The 27,422-nt window shown below is 32.8% G+C and overlaps 2 protein-coding genes across 5 annotated transcripts; both read left to right on the top strand.

Moving 5' to 3' along the window:
* Nucleotides 1-655: 655 nt before the first annotated feature.
* Nucleotides 656-4,430, top strand: LOC111703822 (uncharacterized). Its single transcript, XM_023475886.1, has 7 exons — nucleotides 656-807; nucleotides 983-1,025; nucleotides 1,084-1,259; nucleotides 2,145-2,303; nucleotides 2,968-3,128; nucleotides 3,963-4,135; nucleotides 4,263-4,430. Exons 1-7 carry the CDS (start codon nucleotides 717-719, stop codon nucleotides 4,384-4,386), a joined length of 927 nt encoding a protein of 308 aa, XP_023331654.1. The 5' UTR covers nucleotides 656-716; the 3' UTR covers nucleotides 4,387-4,430.
* A 9,712-nt stretch (nucleotides 4,431-14,142) lies between these two features.
* LOC111703821 (lactadherin) lies at nucleotides 14,143-27,177 on the top strand. Of its 4 annotated transcripts, none has more exons than XR_002765690.1 (8): nucleotides 14,143-14,256; nucleotides 15,663-16,051; nucleotides 18,305-18,341; nucleotides 21,801-22,083; nucleotides 23,663-23,853; nucleotides 24,029-24,221; nucleotides 25,533-26,926; nucleotides 27,025-27,177. XR_002765690.1 is itself a non-coding variant. In XM_023475884.1 (7 exons), exons 2-7 carry the CDS (start codon nucleotides 15,663-15,665, stop codon nucleotides 26,036-26,038), a joined length of 1,599 nt encoding a protein of 532 aa, XP_023331652.1. In that variant the 5' UTR covers nucleotides 14,143-14,256; the 3' UTR covers nucleotides 26,039-27,177. The 4 variants fall into 4 exon arrangements, 2 of the variants coding, with proteins under 2 accessions (XP_023331652.1, XP_023331653.1); XR_002765691.1 differs by having other exon boundaries at nucleotides 25,533-26,796; nucleotides 27,016-27,177; XM_023475884.1 differs by having other exon boundaries at nucleotides 25,533-27,177.
* Nucleotides 27,178-27,422: the final 245 nt, after the last annotated feature.

Below are 27,422 nucleotides of genomic sequence, written 5' to 3' on the forward strand. Positions count from 1 at the left end.
AATTTTTTGAATTTAAATTCTTGCAGGGTGTAGGCGGGCATAATTGAACTGGGCACGAAACCCATGCTAAGATATTACTGCCTGGTTTAATAAGGTCCTTAATCATTTATGTTGAAGCTTCATGTTTATGTTTCATACATTCTTTCAGTACATGTTATTAAGCTGTACATGTATATTTTGTACCCTTGTACTTGTGATATGTAAATAACGTATTAATCGATCCAGTACAAATAAGTGTGTTCCTTAGAATTTATTCTTAAGTTCTGAACAATAACATCTCCATTTGGACATTGCACTCTTGATTCCATTGACTTTTTCTACGGGACAAATGTAAGTATTTGTATTGCTCAATCGAGTTTCTAGATTACAACACAATCCTTAAAAAGGTTTAGGTTCAGTTAAACTGATTTTATAGTTCTTGTTTGTTAATTGGGTAGTTGTAGACCTAGATCTAGATAAGCCTGGTATTCATCCAATCCTTATCAATTAAACTCATCAAGACAGGATGGAAACCGTCTCATATCTTAACTATTTCTCGCCAAATCCTAAGCAATGCAATTTTCGTTTAAGACTATTCATTGTTCTTGAACTTAAATTGGCTTTTAATTTAATTGAAGAAATTACGAATATCTGAGTGAATACGCACAAGTTTAATTCAAGAAAATTCGCAAGTTGAATAGTGAAATTTCACAAAAGTATATTTCTTCTAAATTATAATGGATAAAATGTTTAGAAACTCGCCATTCACAGGACCTTCCATGAAGGCATCAGAAAAATTGAGAGATCAAATGAACCACTATTTAACAGGTAAGTGAAAAATATCTATAATTAAAGTTAAATGCTCTTTCCAATTAAAAATACGTTTGCATAAATGAAATTCGCATGCCAAATAAGACCTTTTGTAAAATAATGTTAACATGTAGTTCTAAGGTTTTCTGGGTAAGGTCGGAAAATGTTGTTAATCTATTTTACAATTTTCCAGATGAAGTAAACCCAGCTGCAGGTGGAGTGAAAGTTTTGCCCAGGTAAAATGTTCGTAGCTTGGTTGAAAATACAAAAATTTACATAAAAACATGTTTTAAGTGAACCCGTCAGCAGTAATGGTGGAAAAGGATTTCAAATATTCTCTGGTGAATATCAACCTTTTGTATTCAGAGCTACCAGATATACTGTGGCCAAGGTCACGTTTATAGGCATTCTCTCGTTCATGCTATTTCGTCTTTGGTGTGAAATCGACAAGAAGAGGAAGATGACCAAGGGTATTTTTATTTCATTTAAAAGATTAATCAATTCCTTTGTAAATAACTACTAGTTTGACTCTTTCAGCATTTCACATGCTGTAGCTTTTTAGTTATAGTTATAGTATTTATTTTCAAACACAAAATACAAAATAATAATGTATGATGGTTCAGCTTAAAATAAAACACGAAAATTTATTAAGAGCCAATTGAAAATATGATGTTGTTTACAAATTTTGTTATGATCGGTATTTTTTGAAACAGACTATTCATATTGAAATCTCAACTAAATATACATTTAAAGTGGATTTACAAGTAGATAATTAGTCAGCACTCAAATAATCAAAACATTTTCAGGAATGCATTAATTGAATTTTTAAATACATATTGATTCAGCAAAAGTAGCAATGTATTCTTGTTGACTGTAGTAGACTTGACATCTATCATTAGCAAAGGGTGTGAACCCATTCTTGTTGTCTAGTAGACTTTGACATCTACCATTAGCAAAGGGTGTGAACCCATTCTTGTTACTGTAGTAGACTTTGACATCTACCATTATCAAAGGGTGTGAACCCATTCTTGTTGACTGTAGTAGACTTTGACATCCACCAATCGCAAAGGGTGTGAACTCATACTCGTTGACTGTAGAAGACTTTGACATCCACCAATCGCAAAAGGTGTGAACCCATACTCTTTGACTGCAGTAGACTTTAACATCCACCAGTAGCAAAGAGTGTGAACCCAATCTCGTTGACAGTAAAAGGGTCGCGGCCCTAGTCCTAAATATATTCTGTAAGCATTTTGCATGCTTTCTCTCAGAGAGTGGAGGTGTTGACACCTCAACTGCTTTCTACTAACTTCTACTTCTACTTACATCGTTAAAATTTGCTTGAATTTTATTTTAAGAAATATCCTCTGAAGTGAAAGAAGAAAAGGATGAAAGCTTAACTAAGGAAAAAAAGGTTGCTGAAGCACTTGATGGTCATCATTTTCTTGGTTTGGCGATCGAAAATGCTGAAACATCTGATAGACCCGTTGATGAAATATCTTTGCCGATTGTGAAAGGTAACTCGCTTTGATCGGAAAATACTGTTAATTCATGCAAACATTTGTTTCAAGTTCTTAATTTTAACATATTTGAATTAAATCGTTAATAGAATAAAATTGTGAAAATCATAAAATCACGCGAAACTTGGTAGAGTTGGTATGCCCGGTATGCCCGAGCCGAATAAGAATAAAATCAGTCACTGACCTTCAAGCCAAGATAACATGCTGCTAGAGAACCCCTGGACAGGAATTGAGTTTTTGTAGCAATCTCTGATTTTTTAATCCCTATATCTTTGCAACCTTATGTCGTAGACCTTTGATATTTCAAACTGTGAATTCTGTTAGATGAAATAGTCTATGTTTGAAATATCAAAGGTTTACACTATCAGGTGCAGCAAAGATATGGGGATTAGAAAATTTGAATTTGTGGCAAAAACTCAGTTCCTTTGTTCCTAAATTCGAACACACAGAAAGCACTATTATACGACCATTCTGTTCGTTGTTTCAATCTAAATTTTTATAAATTCGAATTTCTGTTGGCAAGGTCGATATTACGAATAAAAGTCAGGGCTTTCTTCTATCCGGAAACTGTTAAACTTTTAAAATATTTAAAGGTCTGTAAGTTGGTGAATATATTGTTGTTTAAAACATTTATTTAAAATTAATATGAAATGAATATTAGATAAGGTTCTAGATGAGGTTCTATGGATGGGAATTGACCCAATGGTTATCTGCGGTGAATACACTCTGGAGAGAATGGAAGGAGCTGAAGAGTTTCTAAAATGTCTTGGATTCTCCTATCTGGAGATTAGACTGTTCCTGTCACTTACCACCAATATCAAGGTCAGATTCATCCTGGATAAAGGGGGGGGGGGTGCAACGGGCAATTCAATAAATTATTTTCTGTCCACGTTAGACACGTTATGTCCTGAACATTAAGCACTAATTTTAATCATTTAAACTGATTTGGAGGAAAATTGTATTGTACGTATATTGTTACAATAAGGTAGAGCAAAATTGTCAAGGAAATCACCTCTTTCATGCCTGCAGATTTTTGTAAAACTATTAAAGGGAGTGTTTGAGAAAAATTTAAGTGGGTAGAGGCTGATCTTGAATTGAATTTGTTTTTATCTGTTGGGAATAAAGGGATAAATTGATCAAAAACGTCTGATACCCAAGATCGTAACGTCCATATGATAAAAGTACTAATTTAGTAGCGATCGATATCGAAATCAATTCGGGATTAGCCAATACCCCCTTTTATTTGTCGCCAATACTCCCTTTAAAAATTTATTTTAAAATCTCCCTTTCGCGTTCATCATATACTAACGTGCCGCGTATCTTACTTTCCGTCTAAAAAAGCTCTTCGCTCATATTGTCATATATATATACTTATACATGCATACAAATACATACAGTAAGATTCTGAAATATATTGAAATGTGTTTAATTTGAAGCTGATTCTTTAAATACATATTGTATATATGTATATATGTATATAAGTATATATATGTATATATGTATATGTTAGCTAAAGCTGGTTAAACGGCTAGACCGAATTGGTTTAATTTTTTTGAGGATACTAAAAAAATTCGTATTTTTTTTCTCGATTTAAAAAAAATCCATTGGGAACGCCGGCATTGCAGCTAGCTTTCTATCATTTTTTTTTGTTTTCAGGTTGAATACAAGGATGAATTGTGGAAATTTACTGTAGACAAGGGAATGGGACATACAGAGGTTCATGAGTTTAAATCTGGACAATGGTTTGTGGAGAGCAGAGAGCTTGGAGTTTACGATTGTAAATATACTTTCGTTAAACCTTTCGTTTTCAGGTTTACACTGAAACCAAGGTATCCAGCCTTTACAATATTACACATATTAACAGATATATATATATATATATACATGTATCTTGTATAATTTCAATAATTATTTAGTTTATAAATCAATTTTTAATTAAAATTAAAATTAATCTAGGAATAAGAAGAATAAGACTGTGAGTGGAACACAAACGTTTACTGATGATGGGTTGGTGCAGATTGCTAGACTGAGAAAAGGACGGAAAACAATTAAATGTGTTTCGCATTTTTCTAAAGTCTGATCTAAATATTCAATTCTTAATAAATATTAGTGAAACTTTTCAAACTTGTTAAATAGTTAATTTACAACTTATAACAACTTGTTAAACGAATATATTCACATTTGGTATTGTTATCTTGATGTTGATGGTTTAGTTTTTTATAATTCTGTTAGAATCAGAAGACTATGGAATAGGAAGAAGACTTTAAGTTATATTTCAGTGTATTTGATGGTGTTACAACGGAAATATATTTTCTTTAGTATCTTAAAATCCCTGATAAAGATAAAAGGGTTTGTGGGCACTGCCATATAGCGCTCTGTCTCGCGATTATTAGACGTGATCAAAATCAGAAGTCTAAAGTGGACTACCTATTCCACAGTAGTTTTCTGGTTCTCACTAAGTGTTGATTTATTTCCAGATTCTTACTTGTTTTTTACTGATAATCAAACTTACTCCCCTGGATCTAGTGTTTCAGCTCTAACTATAGTTTTTTAGCAATATACCCTACGACTGAAGTTAGTGTTTTTGATTTCCTTTATGTTGTTTTCTTATTGTTTGATGTCCTAGTATCCTATTGATCTTGTAGGTTGTGGATGTTCTGTTTTTGTTGTTGTCCTGTTTGTCCTATTGCCTTCTTTCCTTGATATATCGATGTCTTTTTGTCATAGTCCTGTTGCCTGCTGGTCCTGTTGTACTATTGTCATAATTCATAACGTATTGTTGTATTGATGTCTTGTTGTTGTCATGTTATGTCCTGTTTCCTTGATGTCTTGTTGTCCACTGCTTTCCAATGTCGCCACTGCTTTCCAATGTCGTATTGTATTGTCGTATTGTGATATCGTATATTGTCTTGTCGTCCTGTGCTCTGCTGTCTATGTATCTGGGTTAAATGGGAACTATAGTTGAAGTGGAACCTCCCAGTTTATCTTGGGTGGTGTCCGACAATATAATTCATTAGTGCTAATCAAACCTACACTACTCTAGCAACCTTTTTATGTTAAGACTACTGAAAAACATTCTGTAGTATCTGTACTAGTCTAGTAGTCTAGAGGTCTACAACCTCTACCGGATTCAAAATCTATTAAAATTCTTCAAATTTGTTCAGCATTTATAAGGAAGACCAGCAATTGTATTCCCCAGATAGGTTCCTAATTATTATTGAGCCAAACATTAAAACTTTTTCTGTAAAAAAGTTTTTATTTTACCGCCGACGGTTATTGGTATCTAGATTCTGAAATTCTCTCCGTTTATTCAAACTTTGACCATGAATTTAGAAATGCATTCTAGATATCAGTTTTCAGACAAACATTAGTTTCAAGTTTAAACATTTTACTTAAATCTCTGACCTGAGTTTTTCAGAATAAAAGCTTGTTTGAATCCATGAACAGTTCCTTTAAGGTTAATAAGTTGTTAAACACTGTTGTTGGTGATGGAAGGGTAGATATGGAAGGGAGGTTTCAGGATACAGGTTTGATAACGAAGGATAAAGAGAACTGAAACAGAGAATAAACATTTGCTTGACAGAAACCAACCTACTCTCATTATATTCAAAACCTAATAGGAAGGAACAAATTATTAGAAATCCTTTATCTAAAATCAATCTTATATTTCTTGCACATCTTTTACTCCTCCTTAATATAATTTTTCTCTATCGTTTCTAAATTCTTACTCTAAATTTTGATAATATTATTCCTCTGTAGCTTTTTCATTCTACTTCATTTTCCTTCCTTCTTCATTTATCTTTCTTTCTTTTCTCTCTTCCTTCTTCATACCATTCTTCTCTTCTCTTCTACTTGCTTTATTTTCTTTTCTTTTCTATCTCTTCGTTCTTGTTCTTTCTTCCTTCTTTTCTCTCCCATTTCTTATTCTTCTCTTCTCCCTCTACTTGTTTTATTTTTAATTTCCTTCGTCTCATTCAATATCTCCCCCCCCCCCTCCTGCTTAAATAATAACCCTAGGTTAGAATTGATGTTAGTGTCCTGTCTGTAGTTCCTGTAGCCCATGTATCTAAACCAAATATAGTGTTCATATCTCCAACAACCTGTCAACTAATACTTTAATTAAACTCACACTCTTAATCAACCTTCCTCTACATGGACGGATACACTGGGTAGACAGGTAGATCAGATAGATCAGGTAGATCAGGTAGATCAGGTAGATCAGATAGATCAGGTAGATCAGGTAGATCAGGTAGATCAGATAGATCAGCTAGGTATATCAGGAGACCATGTAGATTAGGTAGATCAGGTAGATCAGATTGATCATGTAGATCAGTTAGATCAGGCAGATCAGGTAGATCAGGTAGATCAGGTAGATCAGATAGATCAGCTAGGTATATCAGGAGACCATGTAGATTAGGTAGATCAGGTAGATCAGATTGATCATGTAGATCAGTTAGATCAGGCAGATCAGGTAGATCAGGTAGATCAGGTAGATCAGGTAGATCAGATTAATCATGTAGATCAGTTAGATCAGACAGATCAGGTAGATCAGGTTGATCAAGGGGATTAGGTAGATCATATAGATCAGGTATATGGTAGAGTACATTATGTAAGTATATCTTAACCAGACCAGATACAAAACACCCCTCTGGGCATGTCATACCCCACACAAAAACTGGGCCCATTCAGCCGATTAGAGGTTTTGAGCTGTAGACAACAACAAAAACAAAACAGATAAGACAAAACTTATAGCAAGATACACTTACCTACTTTACAGGCCGCGTCACTCAGTTTAGTAAATAATATACGTTAAATAGAAGGATAAACAAACACATTGTTTGTCTCTGATTGTATCCAATAAACGTAAAAACGGCTGACCCGATTTGGCCCAATTTTTTGGGCCGATTTTTACGGTTTTTAAAATTCCATGGATTTAAAAAAATATATCCGCGAACATTTTCGTTTGTTGGAGAAATATGAAAATTGGCGACTTAAAAATCAACAGTTAAAATCTAAAATTATTCATAGAAAAGAAGCACCGCAAAGTACCCAGAAACCCTGGTCTATATATTTTTGGCTCTGTCAAAACTGATGACACGATCAGGCCCAATTCCTTTTGTGAAGTGAAGAATTATGTCTGGTCAACATAAAAAATGAGTCTAAATTATTTTTTGATTTATGAAAAAGTCTTCAAATTAACCAATAAAATTAGACAAATAGGGGAAATTTTAAATTGTTTCTTCTTTGATAACATCTATGATACAATAGGTTCCGACGTGTTAAGGAACATTTGAGACCTTAGTTTAATGGAAGAAAGAGCGACTCAAAGCGCTTTCGAAACCTAAAGTATCATTATAAAGTTTTACGCGTTGTGCTCATAACTCTGATATACTGGTTTAATATAAGATCATGATATAAATCCGCAGATTTAACCCTGTTAAATAATCCAGAAACACGTTTCATAGACCTGCGACTCATACGATACACGTCATCAAACCCCTTAATATTGGTTTTCATCTCTTAAAAAAGAGCTGGGTTGAACTCTTGCTATCTCCCTTATAGCCACGCTTCAGAACCAAATAATATGATATGATCTAGGCAACACATTAATAAAATAATATGATATGATCTAGGCAACACATTAATAAAATAAAGTTTTTTTGAGGCATTTCCGTGTTGAGTCGTTTCCGTGTTGATGCGTTTCCATGTCACCCTTAATAACTAATCTAGTTCGATTTGACCAAATATAATCTCCCATACCCCCTACCCCCTCTCAAAAACTAATCTAGTTCGATTTAACCAAATATAATCTCCCCTACCCCTACCCCTCTTAATAACTAATCTAGTTCGATTTAACCTAGGGTTTCCATTCGCAAAACTTTTGCGCAATTTTTGCGGAACGAAACGCAAAATTTTTCTTTCTTTGCGCATCAGTTTTGCGCGAAAAAACAACAATTTGCGCAATCATTCGCAAAAGTCATTTCGCGCAAAATTGCCCTATTCCGCTTTTGCGAGACTCAAGTTTTGCGCAATTCCGCAACACATTTTCGTAAAAATCAAACGGTTGGGGACGGTGTGTGTGTTTCTTAGAATTCAATTCTGGAAAAATCTTGTTTTGGAATGTCTTCCTATTGGTCGCTTTTACATAATTGACCAATGACAGTTAAGAAGAGTTCAAATCTCACAATTTTCTCGACAATTTTAGTTTTGGACATGCATATTTCCTAAAAGTGCATTCATGGTTACTTTCTTGCATTATTTTATACGAGATTAAAGAGATTTCAGAAATTTGATTAAAAAATTTAAGAATATAATTCATAATTGATTAGGCAAACCTTTTAAGGGTCACTTAAAATCATTTAATTGGATTAAAATATTGCCAAGTTTCACACTCTCTAATTTCTATTTTATTAATTTTGGTCCCTTAATTTAAACTTTTTGTAACTGGAAGTAACCAATTGAGTGTAGTATAATCGTTATCATACTCGTATGTCAATATTTTTTTATGTTTGGAATAAATCTTCAGTTTTTAATTCTAAGCTTAGAATATCAATTTTTGACAATTTGCCTAAAAAGTTACATTTTGCGTAAAACTTGCGGTTTTGCGCATATTGCGCAAAACTAAAATTTCGTTTCATGCGCAACTTTCGCAAAAAATATTTCCGGTTTTGCGCAAATTGCGCAAAAAAATAGCGCAAAACCGCGCAAAACTCATTGCGTTTCATGCGCAAAATAGCGCAAAAGTTCGCAAAAAAAAATTGCGCAAATTTTGCGCAAAAGATTTAGCCATTTCGTGGAAACCCTAATTTAACCAAATATAATCTCCCCTACCCCCTACCCCCTCTTAATAACTAATCTAGTTCGATATAACAAAATATAATCTCCCCTACCCCCTTTTAATAACTAATCTAGTTGGATTTAACCAAATATAATCTCCCCTACCCCCAACCCCTCTCAGTTCACTGTTTAAGTGTTGGTTCTTGCTTAGGTTTAAAGTCCGAATATGAGAAAACCCGCAAAGGAAGAAATAATTTTGACCTTGATCACGCAACCTCTTCGTGTTTTCAGCGTTAAACTAAATATTCAAAAAATCTTTTTATCTAAACTTTTTCTGAATAAATACATGTTTAAAAACCTGGTAATGTTTAACATTAACTTTTTACATCCCAGCTCTTATCTGTGAAACCCATAAATATGTAATTATTTCCTCGTTAAAGACAGGAAAATATATAAGTAAGATAATACATGCTTTCTCTCTACCCTGGAGTTATCACAATGTGAATTTTCTTTTAAATACTTAAAACAATACCTGACAGTCTCACTGCCACCTAAAGATTAACACTATTTATTAAAAATCTAATTTTATAACTTTGAGCAACAATAAGCTTGGAATTCCTATTTGTGTCACCAAGTTAAATAAATACTTACATCTAACGCATCTAATGCAATGAAAGTTAAAACATAGTTTTGTTTATTTTGTTGAAACATGTCACATTAACAAGCAAACTTTGTGATCTTTTTCTAAACTATATTCCTGCAGTTTACTCTCCAGTTTTCTTTGGACGGATGCATCGATGTAGTTTAGGTTGGATCGGATTAGCTGAGGGAGAAAATATTAGTCTAGTCTAGTCTAGTAGAACTAGATTACTCCAGGTTCTATGTTTAGTAGAACTAGATTACTCCAGGTTCTATGTTTAGTAGAACTAGATTACTCCAGGTTCTATGTTTAGTAGAACTAGATTACTCCATGTTCTACTTTTAGTAGAACTAGATTACTTCAGATTCTATGTTCAGCAGAACTAGATTACTCCAGGTTCTATGTTTAGTAGAACTAGATTACTCCAGGTTCTATGTTTAGTAGAACTAGATAAGGTATAGTTTTATTGTGTTGAATCCACCCATTTACCAGGTTTATTTCAAGGGTATATCTGACACCATAGACATAAAAGATAATTTACTATTCAGAATAAAATACCTCAAAGGTAGAAAAACTGAATAAAAGCGAGGAGAAGGGGAGGGGAGAAGGGAATAAAACTGCGTCCTATTTATGCACTATGTTGATTCATTTTGTTTCGGTGCTTTGTTTAAACACAGAGATGGAGGATTGTGAATGTTGGATCTCTCTTGTACCTCTTAAAGCGCAGGATTTCTGGCGTTTTATAAACGCTAAGCGTTTTTAGAAAATAATAGATAAAATTATTTTATGAATAAAAATGTAAGTACTCTATAGACTCAAAGACTTTGCTACATAAAAAGTAAAAACAATACCTCCTGGACTCTAGTAAACAAGGGTAATCACCTCCTGAACTCTAGATAGACTGAACTCTAATAAACAAGAGTAATCACCCCTAGAATTCTAGATAGACTGATCTCTAATAAACAAGGGTAATCACCTCCTGAACTCTAGTTAGACTAAACTCTGATAAACAAGGGTAATCACCCCCTGAACTCTAACCAGACCGAACTCTAATAAACAAGGGTAATCACCTCCAGAACTCTAGTTAGACTGAACTCTAAGAAACAACAGTAACCGCCTGAACTCTGCTAGATTAAACTCTAATAACAAAGATAATAACCCCCTTTACTCTAGCTATAGACTGAACTCTGATAAACAGGGATAATCATCTCCTGAACTCTAATGAACAAGGGTAATAACCTCCTGAACTATAATGAACAAGGTTAATCACCTCCTGAACTCCAGTTAGATGGAACTCTGAGCGTATATAGTAAATCAACATATATGATGCTCGGAAAGATGCAAATAGAGTAGAATAGAGTAGAATTCTAAATATTTCTTTTAGAGTTACATATGCATATATATATTAATTAAATAACTAATAATTAAAAATTACATAAATCCGCAATTTAAGACCCAAGGTTCCTTTCAAGTGGAAGGGAGAATAAGTTATAATAAATGCATTTTATACAGGGATACCCAAAAAAGATGAGACTTTTATAAGACCTGGAACTCTTTATATTTAAAGTTTTCAAGGTTTCAGTCTTTTGCATCTCTATATATATAAAATAGTAATCTCTGTCCCGATGTCTGTTTGAATGTTCGATCATAACACATGAACCCCGGCCCTGGATAGATTTTCCTAAAGTTTGGATTGGAGAACTTTTTCTTTAGTCCGGTTCTACGTTGAATCATTTTTAATTTTTTCAAACATAACCATATATTGCATTTTTTAACCTTTTAATCAATGATCTGATCATGCATCACAACTAAACAACGCCTTTTTGACAATACAGGGGGGGGGGTGTAGTAGCTATATTTAACTTTCTGTTACGCAAAAAACTGTGAACTAGACAGACTACATCTGAACTATATTATATGTATTTTTTGTCGATAAAAAGCAAACATTTTTTTCCATTAACTTGAAAAATCAACTACAAAAATACAAGGCCATTCTCCCCCCCCCTCTAACTTCTCTAAATAGTTGTACCTTCTCTAACTACTCCATGACTCAATATCTGTTCCTTCTGTAACTTCTCTATGACTGAATATCTGTTCCTTCTCTAACTACTCTATGACTGAATATCTGTTCCTTCTCTAACTTCTCTATGACTGAATATCTGTTCCTTCTCTAACTTCTCTATGACTGAATATCTGTTCCTTCTCTAACTACTCTATGACTAAATATCTGTTCCTTCTCTAACTACTCTATGACTAAATATCTGTTCCTTCTCTAACTACTCTATGACTGAATATCTGTTCCTTCTCTAACTATAACTCTATGACTGAATATCTGTTCCTTCCCTAACTACTATATAACTGAATATCAGCTCCTTCTCTAACTACTCTATAACTGAATATCATTTCCTTCTCTTACTACTCTATGACTGAATATCAGTTCCTTCTCTAACTACTCTATAACTGAATATCAGTTCCTTCTCTAACTACTCTATAACTGAATATCAGTTCCTTCTCTAACTACTCTATGACTGAATAACTATTCAAAGTTGCGTAGTTTTCAGAAATCTATTTAGACAAGTTTCCATACAAAGGGATGAAGAATCATTGCCTGGAAAAAGTTCACGATCTGACGCAAAAAATAACAAAAACTACAATAACCTTTTAAAGTGGCGCAAAAAGAGACTCAAATATATTTAAATGATTACAATCAAAGAACAGTTTGGTTTTTGTGAAGCATTTTAGAAAATCATTTCCTCGTCTATTCATCAGATAAAAACAATTAGATGAAGTTTAAAATCAAGTTTTGAATATTTAATCTTTAAACATGATCCCTCAGTTGAATCTTTCCTGATCTCTGAATTAGATCTTTCCTAATTTTTGAGCAGAATCCTCCCTGATCTTTGAGCAGAATCCTCTCTGATCTTTGAACAGAATCCTCTATGATCTTTGAGCAGCTAATCCTCTCTGATCTTTGAGCGAGCAGCTAATCCTCCCTGATCTTTGAGCAGAAACCTCTCTGACCTTTGAGCAGCTAATCCTCTCTGATCTTTGAGCAGAAACCTCCCTGATCTTTGAGCAGAATCCTCTCTGATCTTTGAGCAGAATCCTCTCTGATCTTTGAGCAGAATCCTCCCTGATCTTTGAGCAGAATCTTCCCTGATCTTTGAGCAGAATCCTCCCTGATCTTTGAGCAGAATCCTCTCTGATCTTTGAGCAGAATCCTCTCTGATCTTTGAGCAGAATCCTCTCTGATCTTTGAGCAGAAACCTCTCTGATCTTTGAGCAGCTAATCCTTCCTGATCTTTGATCAGAATCCTCTCTGATCTTTGAGAAGAATGCTTCTTGGTCCCATAGCTAAATCCCTACTAAATATTTATCCCTAAGTTGCATTCCTTCTGGATTTAAAGCTGAATTTGATTTGACAGAATCCCTGATCTAAATACAAAGTAGGAAATCTGAGTCCTTCCTGATTTTAAAGCTGAATACATTCTGATCCTGATCCTGATCCTCAATTGAACCCTAAGCATTATTATTCTTTGAAGCTGAACCTTATTGCAATCTTCAATAAACGCTACTTATATCTATATATTCGTTCAGAGAACTGCAGATTATTTCAGAACAAACCGGAAGCTTAGATGTTGGTAATTGCATTCTTTAGATGAGTTTTAAAATTCCTTTACCGAAACCTAAAAACCAACAACTTTACAACAGAATTGTTGAGAATGCGCCGAATCCTGCAGAATGACTAAACTGAATTCTCTGAAACTGATTCTTTATATATTTAGAGTCAAAACATAAGATATCCTCATCCTATATAATTCTAGACAGGATACACACACCCACCATCTTTATTGTTTGTATCCAATAAACGTCAAAACCACTCTCCACTAAACACTACTATATCTTCGGTCAGTGTATGGCACCGATAGCTTAGTTGAGAGTGAAACGGCAGCTCTCATAAGTCATGACCCCAGGGAAATGGTTTATGGATGGTTGAAAGCGAAGCTCCCTTAAAACCAGTACCATAGGAAGAACAAAATACCATCTTTTCATAATCATCATAGGTTCGAGGTGTTAAAAAATCTCAATTTTTCTATTTCAGTTTGAACCGAGAGTTAATCAAATTTAATCTATCTTTCCTAATCATAATATATATTGGGCTTATTTTTGATTTATATCTTTAATACGACATTGATATTTACAAATGTGTTATTGTATCTCTGTTTAAAGGACAGGAATTCTGCAAGGAAGGATCAAATTTTCCTATTTTCATTTCTAGTTGTACCGGCCCGGTTCCTCCTCCATTAGTTGTACTGGCATGGGTTCCTCCCTGACTGACTAGCCTTGGGTTCCAAGCAGGTGAGTTGTAAAATATGGGCGTACCCGCCCATGCTTTTACGCAAAATATTTGGCTTTTATGTCAGTAGGACTTGGAGTGCCCAAAAGTGAAGTTTGATGCAATGTTTAAATGTGGCAAATTCAAATTAAAACCTTATAAAAACCACGGATAGCCAAAATAAAAAACAGGAAAAGGTAATTTTAAAAATAATATTCTTGAAATTTAAATTAATTCAATACGAAATTATAAAATAAATTTCAAATATTTTAATTTGAGAAACATTTTAGAAAAAATAATTTTTTATCAAAGAATTTGAGTTTATCTAATTATTTTTGATTATATATCTTTAATTCTAATTTTGATTGAGAAACTGAATTCTCCCTGTCATAAAACTGGGATAAATCAATCAAAACAGAAAATATTTTAATTAAATATCAAAACTCTTCTTATCGTTAAAAAAGAGCATTTTCCCAGGCTTTCCGAGACNTAATTTTTAAATTTTGGTTTATGAAACTTTTGTTTTCTATATTATAAAGAAGACCAAAACTTTAAGATATTTAAGGTACTTAATTGAAAGTATTTCACAATGTAAAAACTATGTTGGCTAGCAGATGTGCGTCTTTCTATGAGACTATTGAAGCAAGTTCTAAGCTTTGCATTAGATTTCTTTCTAATTTATGTAAAAATGACCTTAACACAGTTCTTGGCAGAAATTTATTTTGTATTGCAAATGAGTGTTCTGTAAATCTTTCGGATCTTAGTAAAATGTTAGTTAAGAAAGAAATGAAATATTTTGATGTCCCATTGGAACATGCATGGAAAGTTCCGGTTTTACAAGAACTTTTAAATACAAGAATGAATAATTTATATGTTGTCTATTTGTGCATAATTTTGCATATTTTTCTCTTTTCTTTTGGAAACCTGTATTTTCAAAAACTTATTTAAACAAATTTAAACTACACCATTTATATATGTATTTATATCTTTGTGTGTGAATACATCTTTATAATCTTTATAATATAATAATATAGTTGTGAACCATTGATCTAGCGTTAGTAAAGAAAAAATCGTTTAATAATACACAATTGAAAAGAAATAACAAAACTTTAAAATGCTGTTTTGATATTTTTTTTAAAGAGCAAATTGATATTTGTATTTTGATGTTCAATATTTTGTCCATTAAACAATCTGAATTCATTAATAAAAATAATGGAATGAAATCGTGAGAATATAAAGTTTAAAAAAACTATTCATCAACAGTGTTGCCAAAATTCACATTTGTTATTTTATCAAATATTTATTTCATAAATTAAAGTGCTACTGTAAAAGTTTCTGATATTGTGAACATACTTGGCTTTGTATCAAATCAAACTGGAGATAAGATAAAAATAAAATTATTATTATCGGAAAATATTTTGTAAATCTAAACCTTTCAGTTGAGAGATAATCTCGTGTTTAAAAATCACATTACAGAACAAAATAATTTTAATCTTAATTTACCAAACAACAAATCCGCAACTTTACAAGGAAAAATCATCAATTTTCTTTTATAAAATGGCGGCTTAATGTTTTCACAAATTCACGATGATTTAAATTCCAGATGAACCGGGATATCAGTTCACACCTCTTCTACATAAGATCTATCATTATCTCCTGGAGCCTGCTCATCTTCTTATTCAATCTCCAGTATGTCAAGTCCGAGTGTCGGGCCCGCCCCCTCGGCCTTCTCTCAGGAGAGATCAAGGATTGGCAGTTGGCAGCCAGCAGTGTTGTCAGCCGTGGTGAGGATCCAGATTGTGCTGTCAAGTTTGCCCGCCTACACTCCCCAGGGAAGAGGGCGTGGTGTCCGGAGCATTTAAAGCAGGGGGAGTGGATCCTAGTAGATCTAGGGGTGGAGTCAGAGATTGCGGGTGTTATGACGCAAGGGAGGGACACTATGGATCAGTGGGTCACCCATTATATAATCTCATATAGTCTAGATGCTTACAGGTAATTTAAAATAATTACAAATTAATGATACAAAAATAAAAGGCACTGCGTTTTCGTCACAAACTCCGACTTTCTAACCACTATATTATTGCAAGACAATGTCGTATTGATATTTCAAACTATTAATTTTGTTAGATCAAATCGTTTAAGTTTGAAATATTAAAGGTTTACACTCTCAGGTTGCAAAGATAAGGGATTGGAAAATTTAAGTTTGTGACAAAAACTTAGTTCCTTTTCTTTACATTACGTTTCAAGAATTTGATATGATTGCTTTGAACAGAGTTAGAGATTAAAATTAAATATTTTTTCCGATAATCTATTTTTTTTTTTCTTGTCCCAATTGTGATATTTTTAAAGGATTTGGTCCGTTCTGTATCCTAATATCAATATTCATATTGTTATCTACTAGACGCATGCTTCTGCATTTACAACATAAAATAAAATAAAAACATTGCAAAAATCATGTTTTTAACTTTAAAGGGATTGTTCAGATTTATAATACAAGTTCCAATTTTACAGTATTGTTAGTGCAATTTACTTTAACTAAAATCCGGATACAGTCTCTTTAAAATCCAGATTATTTATTATATTTTAGCATTTAAGTCTGAGTTGTCAAGTCCTAAGTTTTATCTTTTGGTTAAAAATGCTGCAGTTTATCATTGTTTTTTTTGCGACGTGCAAAGAAAGAACATTATTTGCAAAATCATTCGGTAGAATTGTGATTTTCATAATAACACAATCATAACCAACATTTTGTTTGCTTTAAGTGGTTTAAGGAACAATGTTATTTTAACCAGAAAGGTTTGTTGTATAAAGGGACTGTAGACGTAATTTCAAGTGTCCCTTAATTTATAAAGTCGGATTTACACTGCTGAAGGAAAATGTCATAAATCATCACATTTTAAAATAGAAAAACGACAATATCTTCTTCATTTTTACTCAGATAAAGGTTTAAAGAGTATGTGAATGTGACGTGTTATGTTAGGACCGGAATCATTTGAAATAACTTTGACAATCTCTTTACGTGTAAAACAATGCTATTTTAGATTGCTTTTCAGTAAACAATTATCGAGTTTATTCAATTTTGGTAATACTAGAAATTCAGGGCGCTTTGCGGCCTTCTTTCTAGGCTTTTAGGGCGCTTCGCGCCCATCTTCTATTTCAACTTTTAATTGTGGCTTTATCTCTGAACATCTTCTCTTTGTACAGTATAAAACAAAAACAAAAAAAGTTTGCGGATTTAATAATATTTGTTTGCGCATTTTCAAAACTTTTTTAAAAATAAAAAACTTTTAAACATAAATTTTTAAAATTTTGATCATTCATAAACCTTCCTTGGGGTCACGTGAGGTCCCACAAAAAATTTGGGCCCGATCGGTTCAGCCGTTTTGACGTTTATTGGATACAAACAAACAAACAGACACCCAGACAGACAAGCCAAATTTATATATAGACTAGCCTTATAGGGCGCTTCGCGCCCATCTTCTAAATTAATTGTGAACATGTTCTCTTTGTGTACATTGTAAAACAAAACAAAAATAATTCGCGGAATTTCACAAAAAAATTCGTGAATTTTCAAAATTTTCAAAAATTTAATGAAGATCGAATTTTGATGGAGACAAATATTTGAAATTTTGATCATTCATAAACCTTTCCTTTGGTCACGTGATGTCCCACAAAAAATTTGGGCCCGATCGGTTCAGCCGTTTTGACGTTTATTGGATACAAACAGACAGACAAACAAACAGACAGACAAGCCAAATTTATATATAGATTAAGGTTTTTTGAGATGACAAAGTTGGTTTAATATTATGAGATATAAAAGATTCTCTGGTTGTGCAACTCCACAACACACGTTTTCTATTAAATAAATATTCACTTTATTTTCATTGAGCCAATCGAATAAAAATAAGGTTTCAAATTAAACTTTGAGTTTGAAATGAAAAATGTTTATTTTTGATTGATTTTTTAGGGACTAAGGACTTTTTTAAAATCCAGTGAGGTTCAACTGAGTTTTAATTGTTTACCAAAACAAAATATGTATTTTATGAAATAATAAAATCATAAAAATATCTTTTAAGCTCTGTTTTTTCAAACTGGGGTTCGTTCATCGATACTCTCTAAAGTTGCCTTCTATGGCTGTCTGTAGTTTTCTAAAGATATAAATCTAAACCAGGATGAAATAAAGAGATTTGTTGTATATTTAGAATATATTTAGAAACCAGTTTAACTTCTAATCTTGCAATATTTCAGATGGGAGTTTGCTAGAGATATTTATGGGAATAAAAAGGTAGTATTTTATAAGTATTCCTCCCTTTACCCTCCACACATACAACACTATATCCTTCTTTACCCTCCACACATACAACCCTATATCCTTCTTTACCCTCCACACATACAACACAATATTTATATCTTTACTCTCCACACATCCAACCCTGTATCCTTCTTTACCCTCCACACATCCAACCCTATATCCTTCTTTACTCTCCACACATCCAACCCTACCCTTCTTTACCCTCCGCACATACAACACTATATCCTTCTTTACCCTCCACACATCCAACCCTATATCCTTCTTTACCCTCCACACATCCAAACCTGTATCCTTCTTTACCTTCCACACATCCAACCCTGTATCCTTCTTTACCCTCCACACATCCAACACTGTATCCTTCTTTACCCTCCACACATCCAGCCTTATATACTTCTTTACCCTCCACACATACAACCCTATACCCTTCTTTACCTTCCACACATACAACCCTGTATCCTTCTTTAACCTCCACACATACAACCCTACATCATTCTTTACCCTCCACACATCCAACCCTGTATCCTTCTTTACCCTCCACACATACAACACTATACCCTTCTTTACCCTCCACACATACAACACTATACCCATCTTTACCCTCCACACATACAACACTTTATCCTTCTTTACCTTCCACACATACAACCCTGTATCCTTCTTTACCCTCCACACATCCAACACTATATCATTCTTTACCCTTCACACATACAACCCTATACCCATCTTTACCTTCCACACATCCAACCCTGTATCATTCTTTACCCTCCACACACTCATCTGAGCCCGCGACTTAAAAACTTCGGCTCGAGCTGTAATTCCTTAAACCCGACTTTAAGACCCAATCTTCTACCTTGGTTGGTTTTAGTGGAGAATAAGGCTCAATGTTGAGCCGAAGAAGCATTTGTTTGGTTTCAAGGAACAGCTGACATATTCACATGCAGCGGTACCTTTCAAACCCTTTTCAGATCAAGGATGAAAAGATATTATAGATTTTCAAGCTAAAACAAAATGTAATTTTGGGTTCTGTTATCATTATTTGTTTTTGGTTCTGTTGGTGTTTATGTATGACACTGCTTTTATACTGGTCTTTTTTTATTCAATGGTTCAGCGTGGTTTATAAAAGTGTTACCAATGGTTAGATTTTTGTCAGGGTTAAAATGGTTTGTTATGGTTTGCGTAATATAATCAATAATTTGTGTAAAATTATCAATGGTTTATTATGATTTGTGCAATATTGTTAATATTTTCGTATGGTGTTTGTAATAGTATCAATGGTTTGTATAGTTTGTGTGATCAATTATTTGGTATGGTTTGTGTAATATTATGGTTTGGTTTGGTTTGTGTAATATTATGGTTTGGTTTGGTTTGGTTTATATTATGGTTTGGTTTGGTTTGTGTAATATTATGGTTTGGTTTGGTTTGTGTAATATTATGGTTTGGTTTGGTTTATATCAGGAGTTTATCTAAATCCTGCAATCAACAAAACAGTTGGAATAAATTCATTTTAGATTGGACTTTATTGCACATATAGAGAAGAGGGAGGGGNTAGGGCATGTCTGGTTCTCTTTATTAAGGTTGTCTTTGTATAAATAAATATTTTTATTCTATCAAAATGTTCTCTTGAACCTGGTTAAAATCTGAGAATGGTTTAATGTACAGAAATGAGCTGGAAAGACTGGTCCCTGTAATTATTACTTGCGTTCCCTTGAAACTGCATTCGCTAATAATTAGTTCATTGTAGTTGCTATGCGTAGATATAGAGGGCTTTTAGCGATAGGATTTAAAACATTAATTGCATTCTTCCATTAATTGCATTCATTTGCAGTCTTTAAGTTCTATTTATTCTTCTTTATCTTACAGTTCTATATTTTATCTTACAGTTCTATATTTTCTCTCAATCTTACAGTTCTATAAATTTTTGTTTATCTTCCAGTTCTAAACATTCTTCTTTATCTTCCAGTTCTAAACATTCTTCTTTATCTTCCAGTTCTAAACATTCTTCTTTATCTTCCAGTTCTAAACATTCTTCTTTATCTTACTGGTCCATATATTCTTCTTTATCTTACAGTCCTATATTTTCTCTCTATCTCACAGTTCTATAAATTCTTCTTTATCTTTCAGTTCTAAACATTCTTCTTTATCTTACAGTTCTATAGATTCTTCTTTATCTTGCAGTTCTATATATGCTTCTTTATCTTACAGTTCTATATATGCTTCTTTATCTTACAGTTCTATAAATTCTTCTTTATCTTCCAGTTCTAAACATTCTTCTTTATCTTACAGTTCTTTATATTCTTCTTTTTCTTACAGTTTTACATAATATTCTTTATCTTACTGCTCCATATATTCTTCTTTATCTTACTGTTCCATATATTCTTCTTTATCTTACATGTTTTATGAATTCTTCTCTATCTTACAGTTCTTTATATTCTTCTTTTTCTTACAGTTCTATATATTATTCTTTATCTTACAATTTTTATATATTCTTCTTTATCTTACAGTTCTATGTATTCTTCTTTTCTTACAGTTTTATATATGCTTTTTTATCTTACAGTTCTATGTATTCTTTTTTTACAGTTCTATATAAACTACTTTATCTTACAGTCCTATATGTATGCTTCTTCATCTTACAGTTCTATATATGCTACTTTATCTTACAGTTCTATGTATGCCTCTATATATGACAGTTCTATAAATGCTTCTTTATCTTACAGTTCTATATTTGCTTCTTTATCTTACAGTTCTATATATGCTTCTTTATCTTACAGTTCTATAGATTCTTCTTTATCTTACAGTTCTATACATTTTTCTTTATCTTACAATTCTATAGATTCTTCTTTATCTTACAGTTCTATATATGCTTCTTTATCTTACAGTTCTATAGATTCTTCTTTATCTTACAGTTCTGTAGATTCTTCTTTATCTTACAGTTCTATAGATTCTTCTTTATCTTACAGTTCTATAGATTCTTCTTTATCTTACAGTTCTATATAAGCTTCTTTATCTTACAGTTCCATATATGCTTCTTTATCTTACAGTTCTGTAGATTCTTCTTTATCTTACAGTTCTATATATGCTTCTTTATCTTACAGTTCTGTAGATTATTCTTTATCTTACAGTTCCATATCTGCTTCTTTATCCTACAGTTCTATAGATTCTTCTTTATCTTACAGTTCTGTAGATTCTTCTTTATCTTACAGTTCTGTATATTCTTCTTCATTATACAGCTCATAGATTCTTCTTTTCCTGCACTTCTTTATGTATTCCAGATTTTTGTTAGAAATTTTAAAAAATTGGGATTACCTTATTAGTTAGTAAACATGGTTAATAAGCGGTTTAAAAATATAAAAGCATAGTCTTCTTGATATTTCTAATAATATTTTTAAATATTTTGTAGATAATTTATTGTATTCTATATATTCCTATATTCAGGTGTACCGGGGTAACCAGGATACACACACTATTAAAGTATCCTACCTGGAGCACACTGTCCGAGCCAGGTTTATCAGGATACATATAGAAGCTTGGCACAACCATCCCTCCCTCAGGATGGAAGTGCTGGGCTGCCAGGAGTGTAATAGTTTAATCTCCGAGCTACCGAGTACCCAGCTAGAGAGTAGTAGTACTGGGAGAAGGAAAAAGTCTAAGGATACTTGTACTCCTGCTGACGGTCATATTTATAGTGCAGGGGGCTGGTGCCCTAGGAGAACTAATGGTGAGTATTTACTAAAACGTTAATAAAGTAAATAGTGCTTAGTTCATTAAAGGGACTGTTATTTTTTTTCTAATGACCCTCAATTCAAAGAGGGACATCGATTCACAAGGGTACCCTTCAAATCTTTATCGGATTAATAATGAGGAAGATATTGTCGTTTTCCCAGTACTGAAAATAGCTCTGACAATATCCTCTATTGTTTCTGTTGCAAGATTTAAAATTTAAATATACATTTACCCTGACAATTAATCTTGTCTAGTGTGTAGTGTCTAGTGGGGGGAGTGTGTAGAATATTTTAATTAAAGTTGTTAATAAGGTTTTAAGATGTGTTAAGATAAGTTCCAGTGACAAGGAAACCTGTTCTACAGATCTATATAAATCTATGTATAAATATATATTATATTTATATATTACTATTATACTTTATATCTTGTATTGATCGATGCATGTATTTTCACATTCACACAATACAGAGAGATCAAATATTTAACTACAATGTTTTGACCCCACAGAATTGACATAATAGACGTATTTAAAGTTCAAGCTTATATCCGAATCAATGCAAAGTATACATGACATATTTTGTGAAGAATTTTGGTAACAATAAAGTTTTTTTTGTTCGAATTTGACGAGATCTCTCTGATTTATATAGATAGATCTATAGAACAGTTGAGTTGTTTGATACAGCAGTGCAGCTTGTGCATAGAACACCAAATGTCAATCTTTAGAGTTTGATTAATTTGAATTTGTCAGAATGCAATGTATGATACTATTGGGCTGACAATGACAAACTTGAATCCTTATTTAGAGATATTAGGAACAATTCAAGATAAACAGCTTCAAATAATAGATTTTTGTTTCTTTTTTTACCTTGTATCTTAATAAAAAGCTGTTGAATCATGTGTTCTCAATGAATCTAGAAAATTGAGTTAATATCTACTCACTAAACCAATTATTTCTATTGTTTTAAAGTTTGTAATAAAGAATCTCTTAGAACAATTTTCATAAGACGAATTTCTCTCAATGTTACAATGTACATATTTTACATAAAATCAATTATACATATTAATTTTAAGCATATGAACATATACCCTACAGCGCGGCGTTCTGTTTGTTCAGGGGCGCAAAAATATGATCATTGCTATTTTTAATGCTATAAATAGCTCTATAAACAAAAAAAATATACTAATAAAATGTCAAAGTGAATCTATTTAAATTAAGTACTTTACTTGAAAATGTACTTGACATTTAAACAACTGATAAAAAAACTTTCTGCAATTCTTTTAAAAAAATTGAGTCATTGTGACAAAAACTCAAGTTTTCTAATCCCTGAATCTTTGCAACCTGATGGTATAAATCTTTGATATTTAAAACTTAGATTATTTGACTTAAAATAACTCATAGTTTAAAATATCTAAAGTCCAAAATATTGGTTTGTAAAAATGGATTGGAAAATCAAAGTTTGTGGCAAAGACTCAATTTCTTTGTTCATGCTTCGTATTAAGATAAGTTAGCAATGATAATAATTAGATTAAAATTGAATTCAGATTTCCGTTTTTCTAAATTTTCTAATATTTAGAGCATCAATGGTTACAGTTGGATCTAGGACCTCCCACCCTGGTTACTGGTATAATGAGTAGAGGACGAGGAGATAAGAAGAACTGGGTAACCTCCTACTCCTTGTCCTACTCTAATGATACTAATATCTGGTTCTACTACAAGGATGCAAACCATCTAGAGGCTAAGGTAGAGAACAGTACAAAGGGACATGTAAGCATGATCATTTAAACACGGGGATTCAAATATTCGTATTTTTTTACTTTGATAATGTTTCTTTTTATTGGTTTTACTGTTAATAAAATGTCCTCAATTTTTGTATATATTTGAATTCCCGTAATATAAGTTTTTTTTTATAATGTATTAGACCTAAAATTTTTGTTTCTAGATTTTTGGTGGAAATATGGATATAAAGACGGAGAGAAGACACTATCTCAATGTTCCCATGGTAACTAGATATGTCCGTATTCATCCTTTAACCTGGAGAAGACGGATAGGGTTGAGGGTTGGAGTTCTAGGTTGTCCTCACACTGGAGAATGTGGTCCTGGGTTCCTCAGTGTAAACTCTAGATCTGCTTGTGGTAGGTTTTTTATATTTTGGGTTTTTACAGATAAATCAATAGACAAGTTTTTGGAGACGACTGTACAGAATTTTATGATATTTATAGTTCTCTACAGCAAGGATTTTTAAACCAGTAAACGACACCAATTCTATCTCAATCCTTCTCAAATCTTTGTCTGGTGAGAAAGTTTTAAAGTTGTATTAACTGCATTAGATTTTCTCCATACTCAACCCAGCACAGTCCTAGGACTGGTATTTAAGTTCTCAAAGTGGTAAAGGTGATAAAGACTTGGTAACAAAATAGAGAGAGGTGTTACATTTATATTGTGCATACTATAACCAGCAATGCAAAATACACTATTTTAAACAAGAAATCTCCCGCAGTGTTTATTCTCTGCATTTTACACCCTTCAATCTATATCTGTCAATATAGTAGGATAGTAGAATAGTAGAATAGTAGGATACTAGGATAGTAGGATACTAGGATAGCAGGATAGTAGTATAGTAGTATAGTAGGATAGTAGGATAGTAGATTAGTAGGATAATAGGATAGTAGGATAGTAGGATAGTAGGATAGTAGGATAGTAGGATGGTAGGATAGTAGGATAGTAGGACAGTAGGATATAGAATAGTAGAATAGTAGGATAGTAGGATAGTAGGATAGTATGAATGGTAGGATAGTAGGATAGTAGGACAGTGGGACAGTAGGATATAGGATAGTAGAATAGTAAGATAGTAGGATACCAAAATTCCTTCATTATTCTCCCATTCTTTAAACCTCCCCTTCTCTCACATATACATTAATCCCACCTCTAACCCCTTATACACTGGTCGGAACATCTCTATTTTAGGATGCGAGACATTTATAGTTTTTAATTTGCAATTAATTAATTTTATTGTTTCTTTAGCCCCGATATATTCAACCTCTGCCAAATAGTTCTGATTTGGATTCATATAGTCCACTATATCATTCCTTAATAAATTCACTTCCACAGATTTACAGGAATACTACTTTACTTACACAAATCATACAGTACAATAGATTTAGATAGTTATTCCCGCCAATTATGTAGATCTTTATATCGATGTACTCCTTTATGTTTATAAACATTTGTAATAATATTATATAATACACTACAGGGTGTTTAAAATAATTTAAAAAGTATTTTAGTCCCATTTAAACACTTAGCAAAGTTTCAGTTTTAGCTGAGAAGCCTGGTTTTCAATTTAACAAATATGAAGATTTAATGGGGTTTAAATAACAATCAACTTTATTAGTCATTGTGTAAACCTAAACATCTTTATATATATATATAATTTTTATATTTAGTTCCGAATAAAGCTTACCTGGGACACACCTGGACCAATGATAAACGTCACTCCTGGAAGCAATGGAAATACGGGCATAGTAGTTTAGCTGTAGATGGTAAGGAGAATACCAATCTTCCTAACTGTGCTATCCTGGATAACTACTATACAGATAAACCAGTATGGATGGTGGATCTAGGAAAGAAGATCTCTGTGAACGGAGTCCTGATATTAACCTGGCAGGGTACAGGACAGGATAAGATTACTCCGTACACTGATTATGTACACAACCTGGATAAACTAAGTGTATATGTATCGGATAAACCTAAACTGGATTCTCCAGGTCTAGTAAATGAACCTAAGTGTGGAGTGATTTCAAGGATGAACACAGCTCTGTTTAATCCTAGATTACATTTTGATTGTCCAGAACCTGTGGAAGGAAGGTTTATCTATGTTAAAGCATCAGGAGTTCCAAACCGTTGGAAGAAACATTTCACAGTTGTTCTCTGCGAGGTTATGGTTTATTAATCAAACCTTCAACTTTGTCTTCCGACCTCAACCTTCCTTTAGTATTCATGTCAGATCTGTTCTTTTCAACATATTATACATACATCAACTAGACCTATGTTTCTCAAATCAAAAATGCTCTTTTTGTCAAGTAAGAATTCTTAAGAATTCGGCATTGTAGATTTCTCGATGGTTTATGATGTATTCGCGGCTGTGATTTAATATAGTGTACAAATACATTATCCTTTCCCTTATATACTTGTACACTCCATACACTCTTTCAATACTCCTTCAATATTCCTTCAATATTCCTTCAATACTCCTTCAATACTCCTTCAATATTCCTTCAATATTCCTTCAATACTCCTATAATACTCCTTCAATATTCCTTCAATATTCCTTCAATACTCCTTGAATGCTAGATCCTAACCTTCTTACTCTGCTATGGTTATCCTTTTCTCCTTCCTCTCCTCGTCCTAATCTACTTCCACTTATATCCCCATCTCTTACTTCCTCTCCTCGTCCTAATCTACTTCCACTTATATCCCCATCTCTTTCCTAATCTACTTCCACTTATATCCCCATCTCTTACTTCCTCTCCTCGTCCTAATCTACTTCCACTTATATCCCCATCTCTTACTTCCTCTCCTCTTCCTAATCTTCTTTCACTTATATCCCCATCCCTCACTTCCCTTCCACTTCCATCCTTAATTTGACTAAATAAAGCCCCCATTCTACCCGTTCCAATAATGCAAACTTGTTCAGCATACTTTGTTACAGTTAACAGTGAACTCTGTACACTGTTCAGTTTCTAATGTACTCTGTACACTGTACTGTTTAAAGTTTACTTTTTACAGTTAACAATGTATACTATGTACACTGTACACGTTAACAGTGTACTCTGTACTGGTTGCAGTGTACTTCGTGCAGTTTACAGTGTACTTTGTATAGTTAAGATTGTAATCTGTACAGTTTACAGTGTACAGTTTTCTCTTTAGTCTGTACAGTTTACACAAAATAATATAGATTTTTGTTCATCACATCCTGTAAGAAGTGGCAGCCAATATAAATATTTATTAGTTCTCACCCTTGCAAACTGCTTAGTGAAAACTGTGTTCGTGTACTATGTATATATACATAAAGCTTAAATCAATGTTAAATCAATGCTTGTACAGTATTTGTTTATAAAGTTGTACAAACCTCCAGAAATTATAAACGTACAACTCAAAACTTCAAAATGATCAAACTCTCAAAAAATTTAGATTTAAACCATTCATTTTAATTTTAATAAACTGCATCGGTTTTTTTCAATTGATTACGATTAAAGTTGTATGAAGCTTGTAGTTTTAATTAAAAATAAATTTTTGTGTATATTTTTTATTTTATTTACTCATCTGAAATTCTA

The sequence above is a fragment of the Eurytemora carolleeae genome, unplaced genomic scaffold (genome assembly GCF_000591075.1).
Source record: "Eurytemora carolleeae unplaced genomic scaffold, Eaff_2.0 scaffold579, whole genome shotgun sequence".
NCBI classification, from domain to species: Eukaryota; Metazoa; Arthropoda; class Copepoda; order Calanoida; family Temoridae; genus Eurytemora; species Eurytemora carolleeae.